Source organism: Cucurbita moschata, unplaced genomic scaffold, assembly GCF_002738365.1.
Source record: "Cucurbita moschata cultivar Rifu unplaced genomic scaffold, Cmos_1.0 Cmo_Scf00001, whole genome shotgun sequence".
NCBI classification, from domain to species: domain Eukaryota; kingdom Viridiplantae; phylum Streptophyta; class Magnoliopsida; order Cucurbitales; family Cucurbitaceae; genus Cucurbita; species Cucurbita moschata.
The window spans coordinates 6619243-6639852 of NW_019268517.1; the positions used below are offsets into that span (position 1 = coordinate 6619243).

General features: G+C 37.7%; 1 protein-coding gene across 5 annotated transcripts in view; it reads left to right on the top strand.

The window, feature by feature from the left end:
- The window catches only part of LOC111441850, a 45523-nt gene that overhangs the window by 22338 nt on the left and 2575 nt on the right, over positions 1–20610 (top strand). For all 5 annotated transcript variants that reach the window (XM_023079025.1, XM_023079019.1, XM_023079034.1 and 2 more), the window contains exons 19-33: positions 783–944; positions 1035–1182; positions 1304–1401; positions 11823–11984; positions 13365–13412; positions 15064–15171; positions 16121–16195; positions 16349–16399; positions 17056–17199; positions 17280–17410; positions 17734–17821; positions 17932–17991; positions 18065–18320; positions 19972–20123; positions 20234–20304. In XM_023079025.1, the coding sequence (XP_022934793.1) occupies positions 783–944; positions 1035–1182; positions 1304–1401; positions 11823–11984; positions 13365–13412; positions 15064–15171; positions 16121–16195; positions 16349–16399; positions 17056–17199; positions 17280–17410; positions 17734–17821; positions 17932–17991; positions 18065–18320; positions 19972–20123; positions 20234–20304 (1754 nt within the window). The remainder of the gene's footprint in view (positions 1–782; positions 945–1034; positions 1183–1303; positions 1402–11822; positions 11985–13364; positions 13413–15063; positions 15172–16120; positions 16196–16348; positions 16400–17055; positions 17200–17279; positions 17411–17733; positions 17822–17931; positions 17992–18064; positions 18321–19971; positions 20124–20233; positions 20305–20610) is intronic.

Genomic DNA, 20610 nt, shown 5'->3' on the forward strand with positions numbered 1-20610 from the left:
TGTTCCTGATCTCATATATTATTCCATTCTGTACCATGATATAGGTGCACTTAATGTTGTGTTATCTTATCTTTGTGGAGCTGTATATGGTGTTTTTTTTTTCTTCCAAGAAATCTTATCCCAGCGATTAGTGGTTCATAGTGCACTTTATTCAATGGTTAGTTCAATTTTCTTTATATGAAATAATTTATTGATGTATAAATTTAAAAAATGTGGGGAGAAAGACCTCAATTCAAAGGAGTTATAACAAACTTCTCCCATTTGACAAAAGCACATTCTTTGTCATCGAAAACCCTTTAGTTTCCTCTTCATTAATATAATGAGAAATGGGATAGAACGATCAAAAGCACTATATTCGACTTGGGATATGGGATAGAACTTTATATACCTAAGTCATCTTGTAAACATAACAGACTTCTAACAATCCTTTGGATGAACTTTGTGAGGCCTTTCTTTTGGACAACATCAATGGCAAGGAACCAAACAAGGGCACTTTTGAACGTTTCTTTTGATGCTATCGTCTTTTAGGTTATTTCTTGGTGTAAATGCTCCCTTTCTTTCACCACTTAAGATTTTCTTATAGATATCAAGTTGAAGAGGTTTTCTGCAGCTCCCCTTAATGCAGTTGTTTCTTGTAGAAAGAAATTATAGATTGGAATAAATTATGGGGCGACCAAATAAAATAGAACTGACGTCATAAACTGAGAACAAGTAAAGATTTTAATTAGAACTTGAAGTTATGTGGAAAGTTTTCTGTAACCTTGTCTATTCTATAATTTCAGATGATGTGGCGTTTGGTGCATTCTTCTTGGATATTGCACGTCAGCTGCAACAAGAGAAGGGTTGCACATATTGCTGCGCTTCTGTCTTCTGTTCTGCATTCTTCCACATTTTCTGAAAGGAGTATGCATTTAAGTGAAGGTGAACCAGGACCTCTGAAATGGGTGTGTACCTGGAAAAGTTCTCACTTTGGTCACACATACTTTCTCACAGTTTTATTTTCTCCTCACTGTTTTTAATCCTTATTTTTGCAGTTCATCGAGAAAATTCTTGAAGAAGGCACAAAAAGTCCTCGAACATTTCGTTTGGCTGCATTACATTTGACCGGCATGTGGCTCAGTCATCCATGGACCATAAAGTATTATGTTAAAGAGCTGAAACTGCTATCACTATATGGTTCTAGTATGTTTTCATAGCATATCTTATTTGTGATTCATATCAAACATATCATACAATTTCCTCACTGGTTAACGCTGTCTCTGAAATGTGAAATCACATGCAATTTGACAATTGTCTTTTTCAGTTGCTTTTGATGAAGATTTTGAGGCCGAATTAACTGATTATGATGCACGAACTGAAGTATCATTATTGGCTGGAAGTCCAGACCCTGAGCTCACTGAAGTAAGTCTTACATCTGCTAACATTCATATAGTTTAAAGTTAAATAATTCCCTATTAACTCGATACGAAATTCACCTTGACGTTAAATCTTTCCCATCTTGGAACATCTCATTTATAAGCTTTTCTTCAGTAAAAATATCTTTCGACGTCTGCTACTGTCATTTATTTATTTTTTAAAATTGTTTCTTGTTAATTACAAATCTATTCTACAGTAGTATTACCACTGCAGTTTTATTTATTTATTATTATTTTTTTTAAAATTGTTTCTTGTTGATATGAAATGGAAGTGTTTAGGAAACAAACTCTCTGAGGGGGCATTACTTTTGCAGTTGTGTCTTAGGAACTTTTGTTGATATCCTTTTTCCGGTATTTTATTTTTTCAACCAAAGAAGTGCACGTCTCTTGAGCCATTATTCTTTTCCTTTTGGTACTCGTAATCCAACTTCTCTAGAGCTTTCTAATAGTTTGGTGAAAAATTCTGAGTTGCACATCTCTCTTGTGCTCTTCCTTTCTTACCATTAGCAAGATTGTGGGATAATTGTAATGTGCACCGGTTGGGTTTTACCTTCATGGAGAAGCTCAAGATTTTGGAAAGTTTGTTGATCAGATAGAACAAAGAAGTTTCTGGTAATATTGTACTTCAGCACTACTCCCTTTGATTTGGAAATGACTCTCCTTCCAAGAGTGGCAGACATTTTTCTCTTCCACATACCTCATAACTGAAGGAGGTTATTGTGTTTGCTTATTGCAAGGTTTGAGCAGATTTTGGGTTACACTTTAGGAGTATTGGGATTAAATGATTTAGTCATGTGGCGGTTTATGGAAAAGATGCTGTTGCAAGTGTAAATTATTTTGCTTACTTATCTTAATGTTCTTAGAAAAGTACTTGCGCATTATAACAATACAAAAAAAAAAAAAAAACCAACTAAATCCCAAGATACTCATTCATAATACAGAAGAATAGGGAAGTTAACTAATTCCTTTATTTAATAGGATTACAAAAATATTTCTAAAATTAAGGTTAATAATTACCTAAGTATTCCTTAATTTAAGACAATTCATTCAACATTTCCCCTATCATCTATTCTCAGTTTGGATACTAACTCATGGAACATTAAGGTCTGAAGTTTTTTGTTAGCACATCTACCAAGTGAAGTTGTGAAAGTTGTAAGGGCACATAACTAATACATACTATCCTCTTCTCCCATTTCTCCTTAATAAAATGTCAATCAATTACAGTATATTTTGTACAGTATATTTTGTCCTAGTATATGTTGTCCTATCATGTTGGATAGGATTATATGCAATATTAATGGCTGATTTGTTGTCATAGTACGACTTATCATACCTTCTCCTTTAATATATAAGTTATCAAGGATTATCTTCAACCATAAGTGTTCGCATTACTCTTGTGCAATAGCTCGGAACTCTGATTCAGTAGATAATCTAGCCACCACAATTTGTTTTTTACTCTTCCATGGTAAATTACCCCATGGTAGATCTTTTGTCCACTATTAATCTGGCATAGTTAGCATATGTATAAGCTTCCAAGGCAAAGGAATTGTTCCATTTAAATAAGATTCTTTTTCCTGAAGTCCCTTTTAGGTAATGTAACACTATATATGTTGCTTTGGGTCATGCATAAATTGGTTAATTACACTAATTGAGTGTGCTAAGTCAGGTCGAGTGTGAGTTAGATATGTCAGCGTCCCCACTAGCCTCTAGCACATGTTCTTATTCATTGTAAGTTCTTTTATCTCTTCCAATTTCTTATATGGATCCATTGACGTCGGTAAAGGTCTACTACATCTACTTTTTTCTGTTTTCATCGATAAATCTATCACATGTTTTTGTTAAGATATGAACATTGCCGTGAGCTGAGTAACTCTATCCCATATTTTTGTAAGTTCTTTGATCTCAAATTCTCTCATCAATTTTCTTCTAAGTTCAATATTTTCTTCTTCCTTATCTCCGGTGACTATGATATCATCTACATATAGTAGAAGTACCGTAACTCTCTTTGATTCCGAGTACTTGATAAGGAGAGTGTGATCTGCTTGAGTTTGCTTATGCCCTCATTTTTCATTACCTTCATGAATATTCTTAGTCCATATAGGGATTTTCTTAGTGTACACTCTTTACCTTGAGTTTCAAATTTGGGAGCAATGTGTCACAATCGCACTTTTAATGGCAGCGGACTTGTGATTGTGTGACACTCACTTTACAACGACAAGTGAGCTAAGCCAGTTCGTTCTTGCGTCGCCTACGGCCAAGCGACGTATGCTCGAGCCTCTGGCCTTGGTTTTAAGAGAAGGTTTTAGAAAGCGAGGGCAGAAAGAGATTTTCGAAAGAGAGATTTTTGAAAAAGACGTTATGTAAGCAAGCAAGAGAGAAATAACAACGGCTTGCAGTATATAACCTTGGGTAGGGAGAAGTTGACAACTAGTCGTATCCCCCTATAGTACATTCTGAGGCATTTCATGTCTGACAGGCCTAGATATGATATTTCTGAAACGTCATACTTCCTAGAAATATAAAAGTAAAACACTAGAATATGAAAAGACATAAAGGATTGGACTTGTCATGGGCATGTGGCCATGGGCAACACGCCTTGGACGAGCATGGCCGTGACATCCTCCCCACCTAATTGGTTGACGTCACTGTCAACCCACTACCTTCGAACCTGGCGATGTGGGTGGCGGCGGAGTCCAGATCTTCGGTGCGTTCCCAGTTGGTTTCCTCCGTAGGGAGATTCTTCCATTTGACAAGGAATTCACAAATCATCCGTACGGGTCTTCCTATCTTCCTAACCCTGTCGGCTAGGATCTCCTCTATTTCTTTGTTGTCTCTTTGTTTCAGATCGATGCTCGGTCTTGTGATTACATTTCGCTGGTCGTCGTTCGGGTCAGGGTGATAAGGCTTCAAGTTGCTCACATGAATTACTAGGTGGATTTTCATCCATGTGGGTAGTGCAAGTCTGTAGGAGGTAGTCCCGATCTTTTTGTGGACTTCAACCTGGCCTTCATATTTTCGAACTAGTCGCTGGTCCTTTCGGCTGCGAAATCTGATCTGTTCTGGTCTTAACTTGATGAGGACTTGATCTCCTGCTCGAAATTGAAGGGGGCGACGCTTTTTGTCCGCCCACTTCTTCATATGCTTGGAAACTTTCTCGAAATATACCCGAGCTATATCTGTTGTCTGCTTCCATTCGCTTGTGAAGTTTTGAGCTTGAGGGTTTTTCACTGCATAAGGATGATCAATAATATGTGGTAAGGCCGGTTGTCGTCCACTTACAATTTCGAAGGGGCTCTTTCCCGTAGACGAGCTCGTTTGACAATTGAAACAGAATTGGGCCACATCTAGTAGTTGTATCCAGTTCTTCTGGCGAGCATCGACGAAGTGATGTAAGTATTCTTCGAGCAAGCAGTTGAACGTTCCGTTTGTCCATCGGTTTGGGGATGGTAGCTCGAAGAGATGTTTAAAGTCGTTCCCAAGAAGGCGAATAGTTCGGTCCAAAATGTGCCAATGAACCTACCCTCCTTATCACTGATGATGCTCGACGGAATGCCCCATAACTTGACAACGTGTTTAAAAAATAGTTGGGCTGTTAGTTCAGCCAGCATAATTTTGGAGTGGGAACAAACGTCGCATATTTCGAGAACCGATCTACGATAACCAAGATGGCGTCATATTCTCCGACTTTTGGGAGGTGTGTTATGAAGTCCAGAGACACACTTTCCCAAGGTCTTATTGGCACAGGTAGAGGTTCCAAGAGTCCCGAGACTTTGGCTTTCTCGACTTTGTCCTGTTGGCAGATGAGGTACGTCTTGGTGTACTGCATGATATCGTCTCGCATATTTGACCAGAAGTAACTCTTTTTGATTAGGGCATACGTTCTTTGCCACCCAAGGTGTCCTGCCCATAAGGTATCATGACATTCCTAAATGAGCTTGTTTCTCAGTTCTCCCGTTCTTGGGACGTATAACCTATTTCCTTTAGTCATTAGAAGGTCTCCCTCAACCCAAAACTGTCGTGTCTTCCCAGCTTTAGCTAGTTCGACGACGGCTTTGGCCGATGGGTCTTTGTGTAAATGTTCTTTGATGATGTCGCGCATCGATCCATCGATCTTACTTGAATGAATATGGGCTAACATGCACAAGGCCGCATGTTCGCCCTTCCGACTCGGTGCATCGGCTGCTTGATTACTCTTCCCTGCCTTGTGTTCGAATTTGAAGTCGAATTTCGCCAACGACTCTTGCCATCGGGCTTGTTTTGCCGTCAATTTTGGTTGATCGAAGAAGTGGCAGATGGCGCTGTTATCCGTCTTCACTATGAACTGTGATCCCAAGAGATACTGTCTCCAAACTCGTAGGCAATGTACTACAGCCAGCATTTCTTTTTCGGAGACAGTGTATCTCCGTTCGGCATCATTGAGCTTTCGACTTTCATAAGCGATAGTGTGGCCTTCTTGAATAAGGACACCGCCTTGGGCAAAGTCGGAAGCATCTATTTCTATTTCAAATGGCTTTGTAACATCTAGTAACCCGAGGACAGGACCCCTCGTCATAGTTGCCTTAAGATCTTCAAAGGCCATTTGACATTTATTTGACCACGACCAAGGGTGGTCTTCAGGAGCTCCGTTAAGGGGGCGGCTCGTCGTGAAAACCCTTCGACGAACCACCTATAATAGTTTGCTAATCCTAAGAAGGATCGCACATCGGATACGGAAGTAGGGACTTTCCACTCTTGGATAGCTTTTATCTTATCGTTATCCATCCTGATCTGTCCACAACTGATGACATTTCCGAGGAAGTTGATGCATGTTTGTGTGAAGGCACATTTTTCTTTCTTGACCTACAACTGATTCTGCCGTAGCTTGTCAAATACCAGCTTCAAGTGTACCTTGTGTTCCTCTAGGGTTGTGCTGTATACAACTATGTCATCGAGGTATACTATGACAAACTGATCCAAGTATTCGTAGAAAACCTGGTTCATTAACGTGCAAAACGTAGCTGGGGCGTTTGTCAAGCCAAAGGGCATCATCAGGAACTCGAAGGCCCCATATCTTGTCACGCACGTCGTCTTGGACTCGTCCCCCTCGGCGATACGTACTTGGTAGTACCCTGATCGTAAGTCCAACTTCGTGAAGTATTTGGCCCCGTGAAGTTGGTCGAACAAGTCGGATATTATCGGCAGTGGGTACTTGTTGCATACCGTCGCCTTGTTTAAGGCTCTATAATCTATGCACAGACGCAACGTCTCATCCTTCTTTTTCTGAAATAGTATGGGGGCTCCGTAAGGTGCTTTTGCCGGGCGGATGAATCCTGCCGTCAACAACTCATCTAGTTGCTTCCTCAATTCGGCTAGCTCAGGGGGAGCCATCTGGTTTGCATTCTTCGCTGGGGGTTTAACCTCGGGAAGGAGTTCAATTTCATGATCAATGCCTCGATGGGGTGGTAATGTTTGTGGTAGGCTCTCTGACATTATGTTAGCGTAACTGTTTAGTACCTCCTTGATTTCGTCTGGGATAGTTTCCTCAGTAGTCACTTCTTCCATCAGTGGTATAGCCATAAATGTAGGTTCCTCTCGTGCGAGCCCTCTTTTCAATTGTATGGCCGAGATCATTCTAAGATTACCTGGCTGCTTGATGCTTGCAAGTATTACTGTGGGATTGCGGTCGGTGATCACCAAGCATTTCGCCAGTGGCATTGGGATAACTTTGTGTTCTAGGAGGAACTCCATCCCAAGTACCACGTCAAAGTCGTCCATGCAAACTACGACAAGGTCCAGCTCTCCTGTCCAAGTCCCTAATTTGAAGGGGACTCTTTTGGAAACTCCCACAATAGGCAAGGCCTCGGAGTTGATAGCTTTCATTTTTCCAGGGTCCTTTCCTATGGTGAGTCCTAATCTTCGGGCTTCTTGATCGGCGATGAAGTTGTGAGTCGCTCCTGAGTCTATCAAAGTGCTCTTGCTCGGTCGAGAGTTTATTGTCGCATCTACAAACATGAGCCCTTTCTCTATTATCTCCTTCAGTTCGACCTTCCGTTGAAGGGCTGACAGGAATTTGAGCGCGCCCATTTGGGGGTTGTCTGGATCTTCCTTCTTGTCTAGCATAGTCTTGACTCTTGTGTCGTTGCTCTCTTGGATGGACACTTGGAGTGCAGTGAGAGAGGCCCGATGAAGACAGTAGGACACTTTGTGGGGGCCTTTACACAATATGCATTGTAAAGGTGTTGTCAGGTGGTTTCTTTGAGGGTAAGGTCCTCGAGATGTCCCCGGTTGGTTGTTCTGAGGAGGTCTATCTGTCCACCCACTTGGTCTGTCGTTACCTCCGTTTGGCCTATTGGGGCTTCCATTTCGGTGACCTGGCGGCTTATATGTTTTGCCCCCAGTGTTTGGGGCCTGTGTTGTTTTTCTTTGGTAACTCGCCTCGTTCCCATAGTCTAGGAGTCTCTCGGCGCTGGCAATTGCAGTAGCTAGGTCTTGGATCTTTTTCTCGTGTATTTTTGTTTTGGCCCACGGTTGTAACTCATTTATAAAGAAGAACACCTTGTCCTTCTCTGATGTGCCCCTAATATCTAGCATCAGGGTCGAAAATTGTCTGACATAGTCCCTTATGCTTCAAGTTTGCTTTAGGGCTATTAGTTTTTCCATTGCTAGATGGTCTACGTTTTCACGGAGGAATTGGTCCCTCAACTTTCTCTTGAGGTCTTCCCACAAGTCTATAGTGTACAATCCATTCTCGATGTTTTGTACTTTCAAATGCCACCAAAGTTTGGCGTCGTCTATGAGATACATCGAGGCTACTGTCACCTTTATGTCGTCGGTACAAGCTGATGTGGCTTTGAAGTACTGTTCAACATCAAAGATGAAGTTCTCCAACTCTTTGGCATCCCGATTTCCTTTGAAAGGTCTAGGTTTGGGAAACTTCAGTTTGTTTTGGATTCTGTATTAGTTTGTCCAGCCGAGACGTTCTCCACGGCTTTCATGGTCACCTCGATTCGGGTGCTCATGGCGGACATCTTTTCTTGCATGTCATCGATCGTTGTTCTGAATTCGTCAGCTAATCCATTGAACAAACTTATCATTGTATTTTGTAGCACGTCGAACTCTTCACCACGTCCCTCCTTGTGTGCGACAGAGCTATCGGGGCTACCAGACGGTCTTGGGCTGCTCGTAGGAGCAACCTTTTCTTCGAGTGAGATCACTCGAAACATCAGTTCTGCGATTGGCAACCCATTCAGGCGGTTACCCATTGCGTCGATCTCTACGACTTTTCCACTCAATTCTTTCACCCGTGCTTCCAGGAAGCGGATGGTGTCAGGGACTTCTTTGAGGAACAACATTTCCTCTTCTATTAAGGTAAGTCAGTCGGCTTGTGCTTTGGGTGTCGACTTTGTCGTCGACATGTTCTCGGTCTTTGCTATTTCACGGAGCTTACAAAGCTCTGATACCACTTGTCACAATCGCAGTTTTAATGGCAGCGGACTTGCGATTGTGCGGCACTCACTTTACAACGACAAGTGAGCTAAGCGAATTCGTTCTTGCGTCGCCTACGGCCAAGCGACGTATGCTCGAGCCTCTGGTCTCGGTTTTAAGAGAAGGTTTTAGAAAGCGAGGGCAGAGAGAGATTTTCGAAAGAGAGATTTTTGAAAGAGACGTTATATAAGCAAGCAAGAGAGAAATAACAACGGCTTACAGTATATAACCTTGGGTAGGGAGAAGTTGACAACTAGTCGTATCCCCCTATAGTACATTTTGAGGCATTTCATGTCTGACAGGCCTAAATATGATATTTCTAAAACGTCATACTTCCTAGAAATATAGAATATGAAAAGACATAAAGGGCTGGGCTTGTCATGGGCATGCGGCCATGGGCAACACGCCTTGGACGAGCATGACCGTGACACAATGCTCGTATAGAATTCTTCATTTAAATTGCTGTGAAAGGGTGCATTCTTCATATTGTTTTGTGAGAGCTGCCAATTTAAGTTGGCAACCAAAGTTAACAGTATTCTTACGTTGCTAATCTTTGCAACCGAAGCAAACATCTCCTGGAAGCCTATTCTGTAAGTTTGAGTATATTCCTTAGCTACCAATCTTATCTTCTACCTTCCCAATTTTCTGTCCCTTGTACTTTATTGTGAACAACCATTTGCGCAGAACTATATTTTTTTCCTCTTGGTTTGTTCACAACTTCTCACGTATTATTATTTTCTCGACCATGCATTTCTTTTCTCGTAGCATCATGCTATTCTATTTTGGACAAAGCTTCAGAAACATTGATAGGTATATCAATAGGATTTAGACTCACAATGAAACTCTTATGTGAAAGGTGTTGTGCGCCGGAAGCGGAACGAATGTACTCACAACACCAATGAACGGAATCACACAAAGAGACACCAAGATATTTACGTGGTTCGGAGAGAAGAAGTTCCCCTACATCCACGGACCAATCACTAAAAAACCCAAGTGTTACAAGTGAATACCTCACTATCACACTACAAAGCCTCTCACCAATGTGTCACTCAACAAATACGATGTGACACCCAAAACTCTCCCAAATTCCGATACCACTTCTTAAGAATGGATATCCAAAATGGAGAGCAATCACTAATAAACCAAGTGTTACAAGTGAATGCCTCACTATCACACTACAAAAACTCTCACCAATGTGTCACTCAACAAATACGATGTGACACCCAAAACTCTCCCAAATTCCGATACCACTTGTTAGGAATGGATATCCAGAATGGAGAGCAATCACTAATAAACCAAGTGTTACAAGTGAATACCTCACTATCACACTACAAAGACTCTCACCAATGTGTCACTCAACAAATACGATGTGACACCCAAAACTCTCCCAAATTCCGATACCACTTGTTAGGAATGGATATCCAGAATGGAGAGCAATCACTAATAAACCAAGTGTTACAAGTGAATGCCTCACTATCACACTACAAAAACTCTCACCAATATGTCACTCAACAAATACCATGTGACACTCAAAACTCCCCCAAATCCCGATACCACTTGTTAGGAGTGGATCTTCAGAATGGAGAGCAAACTCTCTCATTATATAGAGTTACATAATCAAATCTCCAATCTAATTCAAATAACCAAATCAAATCTAATCCAAATAACCAAGGTTATCAAATCTAATCCAAATAACCTAGGTTATCAAATCTAATCCAAATAACCTAACCAAATCAAATCAAAATTTACAACAATCTCCACCTTGTCATAAGATCTCCAAAATCAAATCAAAACTTATGACAATTTACAACAAAAGGAATAGTCTTTCACGACCGATATAGTTTGATAGGAGGTATAAGGTTCTTTTTGTGATTCTCTAGTGGATTTTCGGAGAGTTATTGATCTATCATCTATTGGTACCAGTGTTGCTTCTTCATTTTGAGTCGAGTCAGATGTTTGGACTTGTATTTCTTTTGAAATGAGTTTCCTTTTAGCATGTACCTGAAAAAACAACGGATTTGACAATGGAGGTGGAATGGATGGTTTAATCAGTGACTTCATGGTAGTAGTAGCGAACTCATGATTGGACTTTGTAGTAAGAGTGGACTCAATAGTTGGTCCTATGTGCTGGTTATTTAGTATGTTCGTGTGTTCATCTGTTTCAAAGGACTCTCTTCAATCACTACGTTTTCCCTCTCAAGAGATTCTTTAGAGATATACAATTTATGCTTGGTGAATGTCATATCAATTGATGTACCCCTTTGTGGTCGAAGAATACCCGACACATTGTATTACTCTTGGATTGAGTTTGCATATTTGAGTGTTGTGTACATGGACAAAGGTTACACACTCAAATATGTGAGGTGTGAGACAATTTGATTTTCAAAAGTGAGGATGAAATTGGTTGAAGGCTTCCATTGAGCTTATAATATTCGACAATTAATCATGTGTTGTAGTAAGAACCTCTTCCCTGTAAGTCAAGCATGTTTCTGTGAATAAGCAAGGCTTGGGGGGTAGTGTTTAAAAGGTGTCAATTTTTCTCTCAACCACCCCATTTTTCTATGGCATAATAACACACGAAGAGTTGTGGGGTTTAGCATTTCAAGATTGGTTTGAGCCTCAAATTCTTTGCAACCTTGTTCTTTTCAGTTTCTTAGTTCATTATTGGGGCATGTTTATATTCTTTTTGTTATCCGTTATCCGTTTTTTTCTTTTCTTCACTCCCTTGTGGTGTTAGTATCTCTAGAGAATTTGTCTCTTTTCATTTATTCAATGAAAGTTTCGTTTCTCGTTAAAAAAAAATACTCATAATTAAAAGGAAACCTGTGCAATTGAGTTTAGATAATAAGACCTCAATGCTAGCTTAGCATCATATATTGAAGTTGTGATTTGTTATTTCCTTCCTTCTCTTTGACTCCATTGTAATTTTATCTGGTCGATTAGGTGTTTATCAATACAGAATTGTATGCACGTGTATCAGTTGCTGTTCTGTTTCATAAACTAGCTGACTTGGCTGGTATTGTGGGATTGTCTAATGACCATGGGAGTCGCTCTGATTCTGTTGAATCTGGAAAGTTGTTTCTGCTTGAACTCCTTGATTCTGTGGTATGGATTTTGTGACTCTAGATTATGCGTTGTGAATATATTAATTTATTTTTGTAACTACTTAAGAGACGTGTAATAATAATAAAGCTTAGAGTCATTTAAATTTTCTTATTTAGAATCATCATTTTTATGACAACTTCATTTGATTTAGAAGATGATTTATACTTGCCTTAAGTCTTTGTTAGGGTTGTTTAAAAATAATTGTCTTATTTTATTGGATACATAGGCACGCAGTTTACTGGTAGTAGGAAGAAGAAAGGAAGAATTACACTCTCGTTAGCTAAAACCAAATGCAGTCAAGTATGATATATACAGCTACACATTAGGTCAGATCCAAAATACTAGATTTGAAAAGCTGACAATAGCATGATAGGTTGATTACTCCTATGTTAGACAAGTTTAGGGAAATCTTCTTCATGTTACAAAATGGTTATATTTACCAAATGAGGCTATGTATCCTTTCCCAGATTCCAAGTGCACTTGTAATAGGCAATATTAAAGAAAGAAACATTGATATATTTACCAAATGGTTAACCTTGAGTGCAGGTAAACCTCCACAACCATTTGGTAAATATATCAATGTTTCTTTCTTTAATATTGCCTATTACAAGTGCACTTCACCACCACCCATAGAATCAAGGAGCTCTTAGTCTGTCAATCCATACTATGTCTGGACCTGGTAAGTTTCCCTGTGTTAAGTCAAATTAAGCTGCAGGCTCCACTTCTGGTGGTGCCCTTCCGTCAATTCCTTTAAGTTTCAGCCTTGCGACCATACTCCCCCCGGAACCCAAAGACTTTGATTTCTCATAAGGTGCTAGCGGAGTCCTTAAAGCAACATCCGCCAATCCCTGGTCGGCATCGTTTATGGTTGAGACTAGGACGGTATCTGATCGTCTTCGAGCCTCCAACTTTTGTTCTTGATTAATGAAAACATCCTTGGAAAATGCTTTCACAGTTGTTCATCTTTCATAAATCCAAGAATTTCACCTCTGACTATGAAATATGAATGCCCCCGATTGTCCCTGTTAATCATTACTCCGATCCCGAAGGCCAACAGAATAGGATCGAAATCCTATGATGTTATCCCATGCTAATGTATACAGAGCGTAGCCTTGCTTTGAGCACTCTAATTTCTTCAAAGTAACAGCGCCGATATATATATATATATATATATATATATATATATATAAAATATGACACTATTGGAAAATGGGGGTTGGTTAAATGCTCTTGTAGCATGGAGAGTATCGTCAAGGAGTGAGCATGTGTTTCTATCTTATAGCTTCTTTTATATGGATGTTTTTTATTCTTTAACAAAAGTTAATTCTCCTGTCGATTTGGAACTGCGTTGAATGTTGATTGCATCATGTATTGGTACAGGTAAACAGCAATGACCTTGCGAAGGAATTGTATAAGAAGCACAGTGCGGTGAGTATTGATTTAAATTATGGAGTAAATGTAAGATTAGGAGGGGTAAGTGCTAAACGTTTAAGAGTAAGAGAATACTCTATTCCATTCACAGGAGGTATATATACAAGTGTAGTAGGTTAACCTAAATATGGAGAAAATAAAAAGACACTAGAGGACAAAAACAATTACTATATTTACAGAAAACGTAACTATACTAATATGACAACTATAACACTCCCCCACAAGTTCGAACATGTATGTTAATCATGCCCAACTTGTTAGAGTGATAATCTTTTCGTATTCCATTTAGTGCTTTTGCGAAGATATCTTCTAATTGCTCTCCAGTTTTCACATATATTTTGATACTAACGTCAATAAGTATTGAGAAAATACTCCACATATTTTAGATTAGAGAGTCAAATATATTTAAGCACACTAGAAAACCCTATACTAAAGAATATACAATTACAACAAAAATAACTATACAGAGGAAGTACACAGCCTCCCCATGCTCTCTCCTCCTCTCTTCTCAGTTCTAGCCTCATTTCGTTGTCGGAGTTAACCTTCCTGCTCATTTAATGTTAGTGTCTGCTTCTTGTTTAAATATCATGGAATCAGGGAGTTGTAATAATAACGTTTTTTATTGTATTTGTTTCAAAGATAGCAAGTTTTTTATCGAGAATTTTGATTTTAAGAGATTGTTTCCTCTATTTGAATCTCATCTTTGTTGGTTTGAATGTTCTTTGGTCGAGCTTCTTCATCTTCCAATTCGTTCGTCGTATTTTAAACATGATAGAAATGAGAATGAGACGTCTCGTTTGGCTGAGTCTTGTTATCTTCCTCGCCTATTTTATTGTGTCATTTGGCCTCCCCTTGTGAAAGTAAGCTTCTGCGTATTTTTTGATAAGGACAAGTAAAGTTGGTGTATCTTCTGTGAAATGTTGAGGGTCTCTCTCATCGAAATATGAGAAAAAGTTGAAAGATGTTTCTGTTTTAGCTCAAACTCCTTTGGTTCTTGCTTCCTCCAAACCAGAATTCATCAATGTTAAGCTGTTTTTATTAGTTATGTATACGTGGTTTGGTTAAAGAAGGGTGTGTTTCACTTCAATCATCCGTCTTCAAGAGTAGGGTCTGTTAACAGAAGATGATGTCTTGTCAATGATTTAGTTAGCTGCTGGTAGTTTCAAGATTATTTGCCCACAATTCCTTGTAATTTATAGAGCAAATATGTCAACCATGCCCAGCTTGTTGCAAAGACAAGTTATTATTGTTTCATTTAAGTCTTTGTGACAAATATCTCCCAATTTTCTTCAGTCTTCACATATCATGAGGACACCAACCCTTGTTGTATTTGTCACAAATGAAATGACAATTCACTTCAATATGTTTAATCGGATCATGAAACACGGGATTCGATGCAATTATAACGGAGAAAAGATGTAAAGCCTTTCCATTTATTATGAAACAGTTCAGCACCTGTTTTTGTGATTGTTTAAGTACCCATCTTTGGGGAATATTTCAGCATCCATCTTTTCTTATAACGGAGGAAAGTTGTAAAGCCTGATCATTGATAGTGGAGCTTCCATTTATTATGAAATACTGATAGAAAGATTATGAATATTGTAGCACCTGTCTGGTTTATTGATTTTGATCTGGACCTGTTTACCAGATCCACAGACGCAAAGTACGTGCTTGGCAAATGATATGTATTCTGTCCGCGTTTGTCTGCCAAGATATAGTTCAGCAAGTTACTAATAGCTTGCATGTCTCCCTCTCTGTAAGTAAATCTTGGATCTACTTCAACACTCCAATTATTCACTGCTTTGGTTGCCATTGATTTATTGAATTTCGAGGCGCTGCCTAGGTTTTAATAAAATAAATCATGCGAGTCAGTTGTTGAGTTCGTAATTTTCAGGTGCCAGTATAGATTCCTTTTAACCGCATGATATTGCGATAGATCTTCATTTGAGCCACTGTCTAATGATATCATCCTTTGGCTCGCTTGCTTCTCCGTAGTGCTATTAATTTTATAGCAATTTCACCTGCATATACGTTCTCTTTTAGCTAATAAAAGGGAAAATAGGAAAAGCAGTATTTAAACTTGGTAATCTTGTGTTAATTGGAATGATATTCCCTTTGTGGATTCCTTCCTTGTTTTCCATTTTCTGTTCCTTCATTTCGTTCTTTCTCACTCGGCTAGAGTTTGTATCGTTTGAATATTTTTGTTTCTTTTTATTAATTAAAGAGAAGTTAAAAACAAAAGTAAAAAGAGAAATCTCTTCAATTAAATACAATACGGTCTTTTTTCTACCGGTTGTTACTTTCATTCTTTTTGATATGGTTAATTAACAATGGGTTGTGTGAGAAACCTATTTCGTCTTCACAGCGAAGATAGTGATTTACATGATTTCTGCCTTATAGAAGTTGAATAACAAGATTCAGTTTGATTGCTTTTCTTAAAACCATTTGTTTTGAGTGCGAAGAAGGTTATTTTATCAACAGCTGTGTTTCTCATATTTTCTTTCCTTTCCTTTCTCTCTCCTCTTTCAGTTTTATTACCATTGCCTATTGATTATCTTATCATAATTTCATAAGCATATTTTATTGTCATTGTACCATCAGAAATTATGGAAAAACATGTTTCTTCTCGAATTTACCTGGCTAAAACTCTGTTCATCATTTTTTGTATTGAATGCTTATCATTTCCTTCATGTCTTTATTTACAGAGAAATAACCTACCTTCAGTTCGTCAATACTTGGAAACATTTGCAATCAGCATTTACTTGAAGTTTCCAACATTGGTAACATAATTTATTTCTTATATGTTAGTTGATTATTTCAAGAAGTTTTCTAGTGGGTAAAGTTAACTTTTTTTTTTGGACCATTCTTCTTACCTTTATTCTCTTATTGTGACATATATCGTCTAACATTTTTAAACATTCACTCAACCACAGGTTAAGGAGCAATTGGTTCCTATATTACAAGATTATACTATGAGGCCTCAGGTAAAAATTCAGCAATGGCTGGGCTCTGCACAGTGAAAAAAATTGATAACTTAGTGTAAAATCACTAATCAACCCAAAAACTTAAGCTGATGGGTTATGATAAATTTAATATTGTATCAATACTTCAACATTTTTCCTCGATCTTAGACATTTGTATAAGATCTAACAAATGAAAATCAATATTAATTGGGGAGAAAATGACATTGCAGGGGCCAAAAGTCTAAATTATCTTGCATTCTTTTCATATTAAATTTCAAAGAGGTACATGTGTCTTTTATAATCGAGAAAAGTTAACTAAATTCCTAGATACTAGATAACAATAAACCTAATCTAAATAAATCCGTAGGTCCTAGTAATAATATATCTAAATTAGGGAGGGTAACTACTTCGATTATTTAATGGGATTACATAAATATTCTTTAAATCAAGGTAATTTCTTCAACACCTTCCACTTTGATACCATGCTAATCACTAATCAATCCACAATCTTAAGTTTGTGGGTTATGGTAAATTTAATCTTATATCAAAATTGCTATATATAAGCTTTACCAAATCAAAATTCATCTGACTTTGATTCTTTTTTTTTTTTTTTTATATCAAGTCAGTAAATGAAAATGAAAAATTTCTCGTAAATTTATGTCAGAATTGAAATGCAGGTACTCTCTTCTTATGTATTTATAGCTACAAATGTAATCCTCCATGCAACTGAAGCAGTTCAGTCCAGCCATTTGGATCAGTTGCTTCCTCCTCTTGTTCCACAATTGACCTCCCATCACCACAGTTTACGAGGTTTTACTCAGGTTGGTTTTTCTGGAGCATATAACCTCGTTTCATCCGAGTAACCCTGCATTTTATACAATGTCTTTTTGTTCTCTTGCAGTTACTGGTATACCATGTTCTTTGTAGATTTTTTCCAGCAGTGGAAAACGCACCCACTGCGAATATGCCTTTAGAGAAAAGATGTTTCGAAGATTTGAGATCATACCTTGAGAAAAATCCTGACTGTGTTCGGTACGATTAAATTTAATGCTCTGTTACTAGATTGTGTGCGTATACCTTTGTCATATTTCTAAATATATGGAAGCATACCTTTTATATTCTTTTCTTATCAGGAGATGTTCTTCTTCTATATAAGAAAACATTGTATTTGATTTTAAGTAAAGAAGAAATACAATATCCTCTTTTTTTTTTGGCTGTTTAGTTAAAACTGGTATGTCTTAAATTCTCTTTTTTAATCCTATAAAGATATGACATGCTCCAGGTTAAAGTTACGCGTTAAATCTTAGTTTTCATGTTAGTTTTCGAACTTACAGTTCGATACATTTATCGTTCAGATTACGGGCATCAATGGAAGGATATATTCATGCCTATAATCCTGCACTATCTGTCACGCCATCTGGAATCTTCTCTAGCAGAGTTAAGGTCAGCCGCATGCTGAAAATTGACCAATTTTACTATCATTGTGCAATTTTTACTGAATTGTATTAGCCCCCATTTCAAAGTAATTAATTTTATCATGCCTTTTATGGAAGGATCATGAGTTCGAGTGTGTCCCAACATCTCTCTTGGAGCGAGTTCTTAACTTCCTAAATGTAAGTAGTTTTCATATTTGTCTGTTGATGTCTCTTTAGACCCTACATGTGTACCTTACCTCAGATGTTTCAGGATGTCCGAGAAGATCTCCGGTGTTCAATGGCAAATGATTTGGCAGCTATTAAAAATGAGAGCTTCAAAACTGCTGAAGATTACAACCACATGGACATATCATCTGACATAAATAAAGAGAATTTTACTTCCGAACTGCCTGTAGCAACTTCTTTGGATTTTCAGAAAAAAATCACTCTCTCAAAACATGAGAAGAAAGGCACTGATACTAGTTCCTCCTACTTGGGCAGCAAAGACTCTTACAAGTTCCTTAATGGTACGATTTATTATTTTTATGTTTCTACTTGTTTACTGACTAGTCTCCTAGAAACATTGTATGATCTGAAATTAAAGAAAACCATTATATCTATGCACCTTTTTTTAAAAAAATTCTTATTTGAAACGACAGAAACTGGTCCCTCCTTCCAAAACTAATAGATCATTATTATAAAAGGATAGTTAAAAGAGTATTAATCAAGGAAGTACCCTAATTATGCAAGATCAACCTACTTCTAGTATACCAGTTCTATCCCTCCCAAAAAAGCTTGTCCTCGAGTTTTAAAAAGACAGAAAATTAAGATAGATGAGACAAATAAACTGCCTGAATAAAAGCCTTCTTTAGTCGATGATTGCAAAATACTCCGACTTAAAATTTCTGTCTAGATTCAACAAACTGCCAATAAAGAAAACCCAGCTAGTCACTGCTTATCATCATGGAAAAGAAAAATTCATTGAAATGCAAGTTCTGAATCAGCTGCTTGTGATACTGCTAGAATTCCACCAAATACACAAACTTGTTCACGAAAATAGTTTGCAAAAGAGCGCATGTGTTCTTTGTGGAATGTTCAAACTTTCTCCATTTGTTGACAAACCAAAGAACAAATCCTTGGTTCTTTAACGTCCTCCCTGGTGGCAGTAATTTTACCAAAGTGACTACTCAGAATTTGAGGTTCCTCTTAACACCCACATGTAACAACGTAGAATCAGATGTGTGAGGGAATTTTCTTAAAGTCTTCTTGATGTTCCAAATGCAGCCATTTTGGTTTCTCGTAAATCTTTTTCTACATCAACCCAACAGCCTAAACAGATGGGTTATGGTAATTTAATTGTACCAACACTTTAATACTCTTCATCTCTTAATCTTGAATGTATAGTGTATTATATTATGCATCAACGAGAGAAAATAAATCATTGGGTTGAGCAAGGGAGGATGGGGGAAAGTACTGAATTTCTCAACAGCTTAGGCCTTCCAAAAGTTGCTCCTAAACTAAGAGACATTGATATTTACATGCTTTGGACACATTGGACAGATGATTTGGAGTGTCCAATTTCGTTTTATTTCTTTAGATCATATTAATTATGCCTGCTGAATTCAGTAATGATCTCTTAGAAAATTATGTCTCTTTATCCATGTTGTGTCTTGTCCATGTTCTTGTCCACACTTCCTATGTTAATAGCATCATCCTAGGACTCATGATCGTAATGGGTTGGTCATTATTTTAGCATCACGGTTTTATTGTTTTGTTATCTAATGGTCTTTCGTTTGGAAACTTAGTTGTTTTTGTATTTTCAAGCCTCTGGTTGGGTTATTTTTCCATCGTAAGCTGTGGTAGCTCTTATTGTAGTTTATCCTTTAATTAATGCAAAATTTTGTTTTTCTTAATGACTCTCGTAACCTTGCAACTTTTTGGTTTGAAGAAATTTTCTCATTTACTCTCTAATTTCTCATTTACTATCTTGTTTCATTAACTTTTTTCCTCTAATTGGGAAGAGCATTGAATCCCTCATGAAAATTCTTTATATGACGTTCTAAGTTTAATTCTTTTCCTTTATGATCAATTAAATCTATCTTTTTAGGAAAATCCAGCCTGAATATGATCAATCAAACTTTATCATATGTTAATTAGTTTGTTAGTTCTTAAATGTAGAAATGGAGGGGGAGGATCAGCTTCTTAACCAGCTGTTGCATTCCAGAAGTTTGTCATTGGAAGATTTAAGAACAAATCGACAGAGCCTTATCCTTGTAGCATCTCTGCTTGATCGCATTCCAAATCTAGCTGGTCTGGCTAGGACTTGTGAGGTGTGTTGTTGATGCTTGCATAACTTTATCAAGCCTTGGGATGAAGCTTTTTATATCTTATATTCTAGTCAGTTCAGTTTTCTTTTTACACTAATCTCTGTTTTCAACAGGTTTTTACGGCTTCAGGATTGGCTATTGCAGATTTAAATGTACTAAGTGACAAACAATTCCAACTCATCAGGTTCAGTAGCAAATTGCCGAATTGAGTTTGTTTATGTCGGTTTATTGAGCTACGGTTAAAAATAGGATCTTTTCTATCTAATATTGCATTAAGAGTTACGTGCTGAATTCAAGAATTTGAATAATCTACTGACTGTTTTCTCTCGTTAAGGTATTATTGACAGAATGTTAATGATTGTATCCTTCAAACTAAGTCAAGTACTTATAAAAGAATAATTTTATTTATTGAAATTACTTGAACTCTTAAAATCCAAAGAAACTTTAGATTTTTGTAAGAAAACATTTATTTTAAATGTGTTAGAAATTT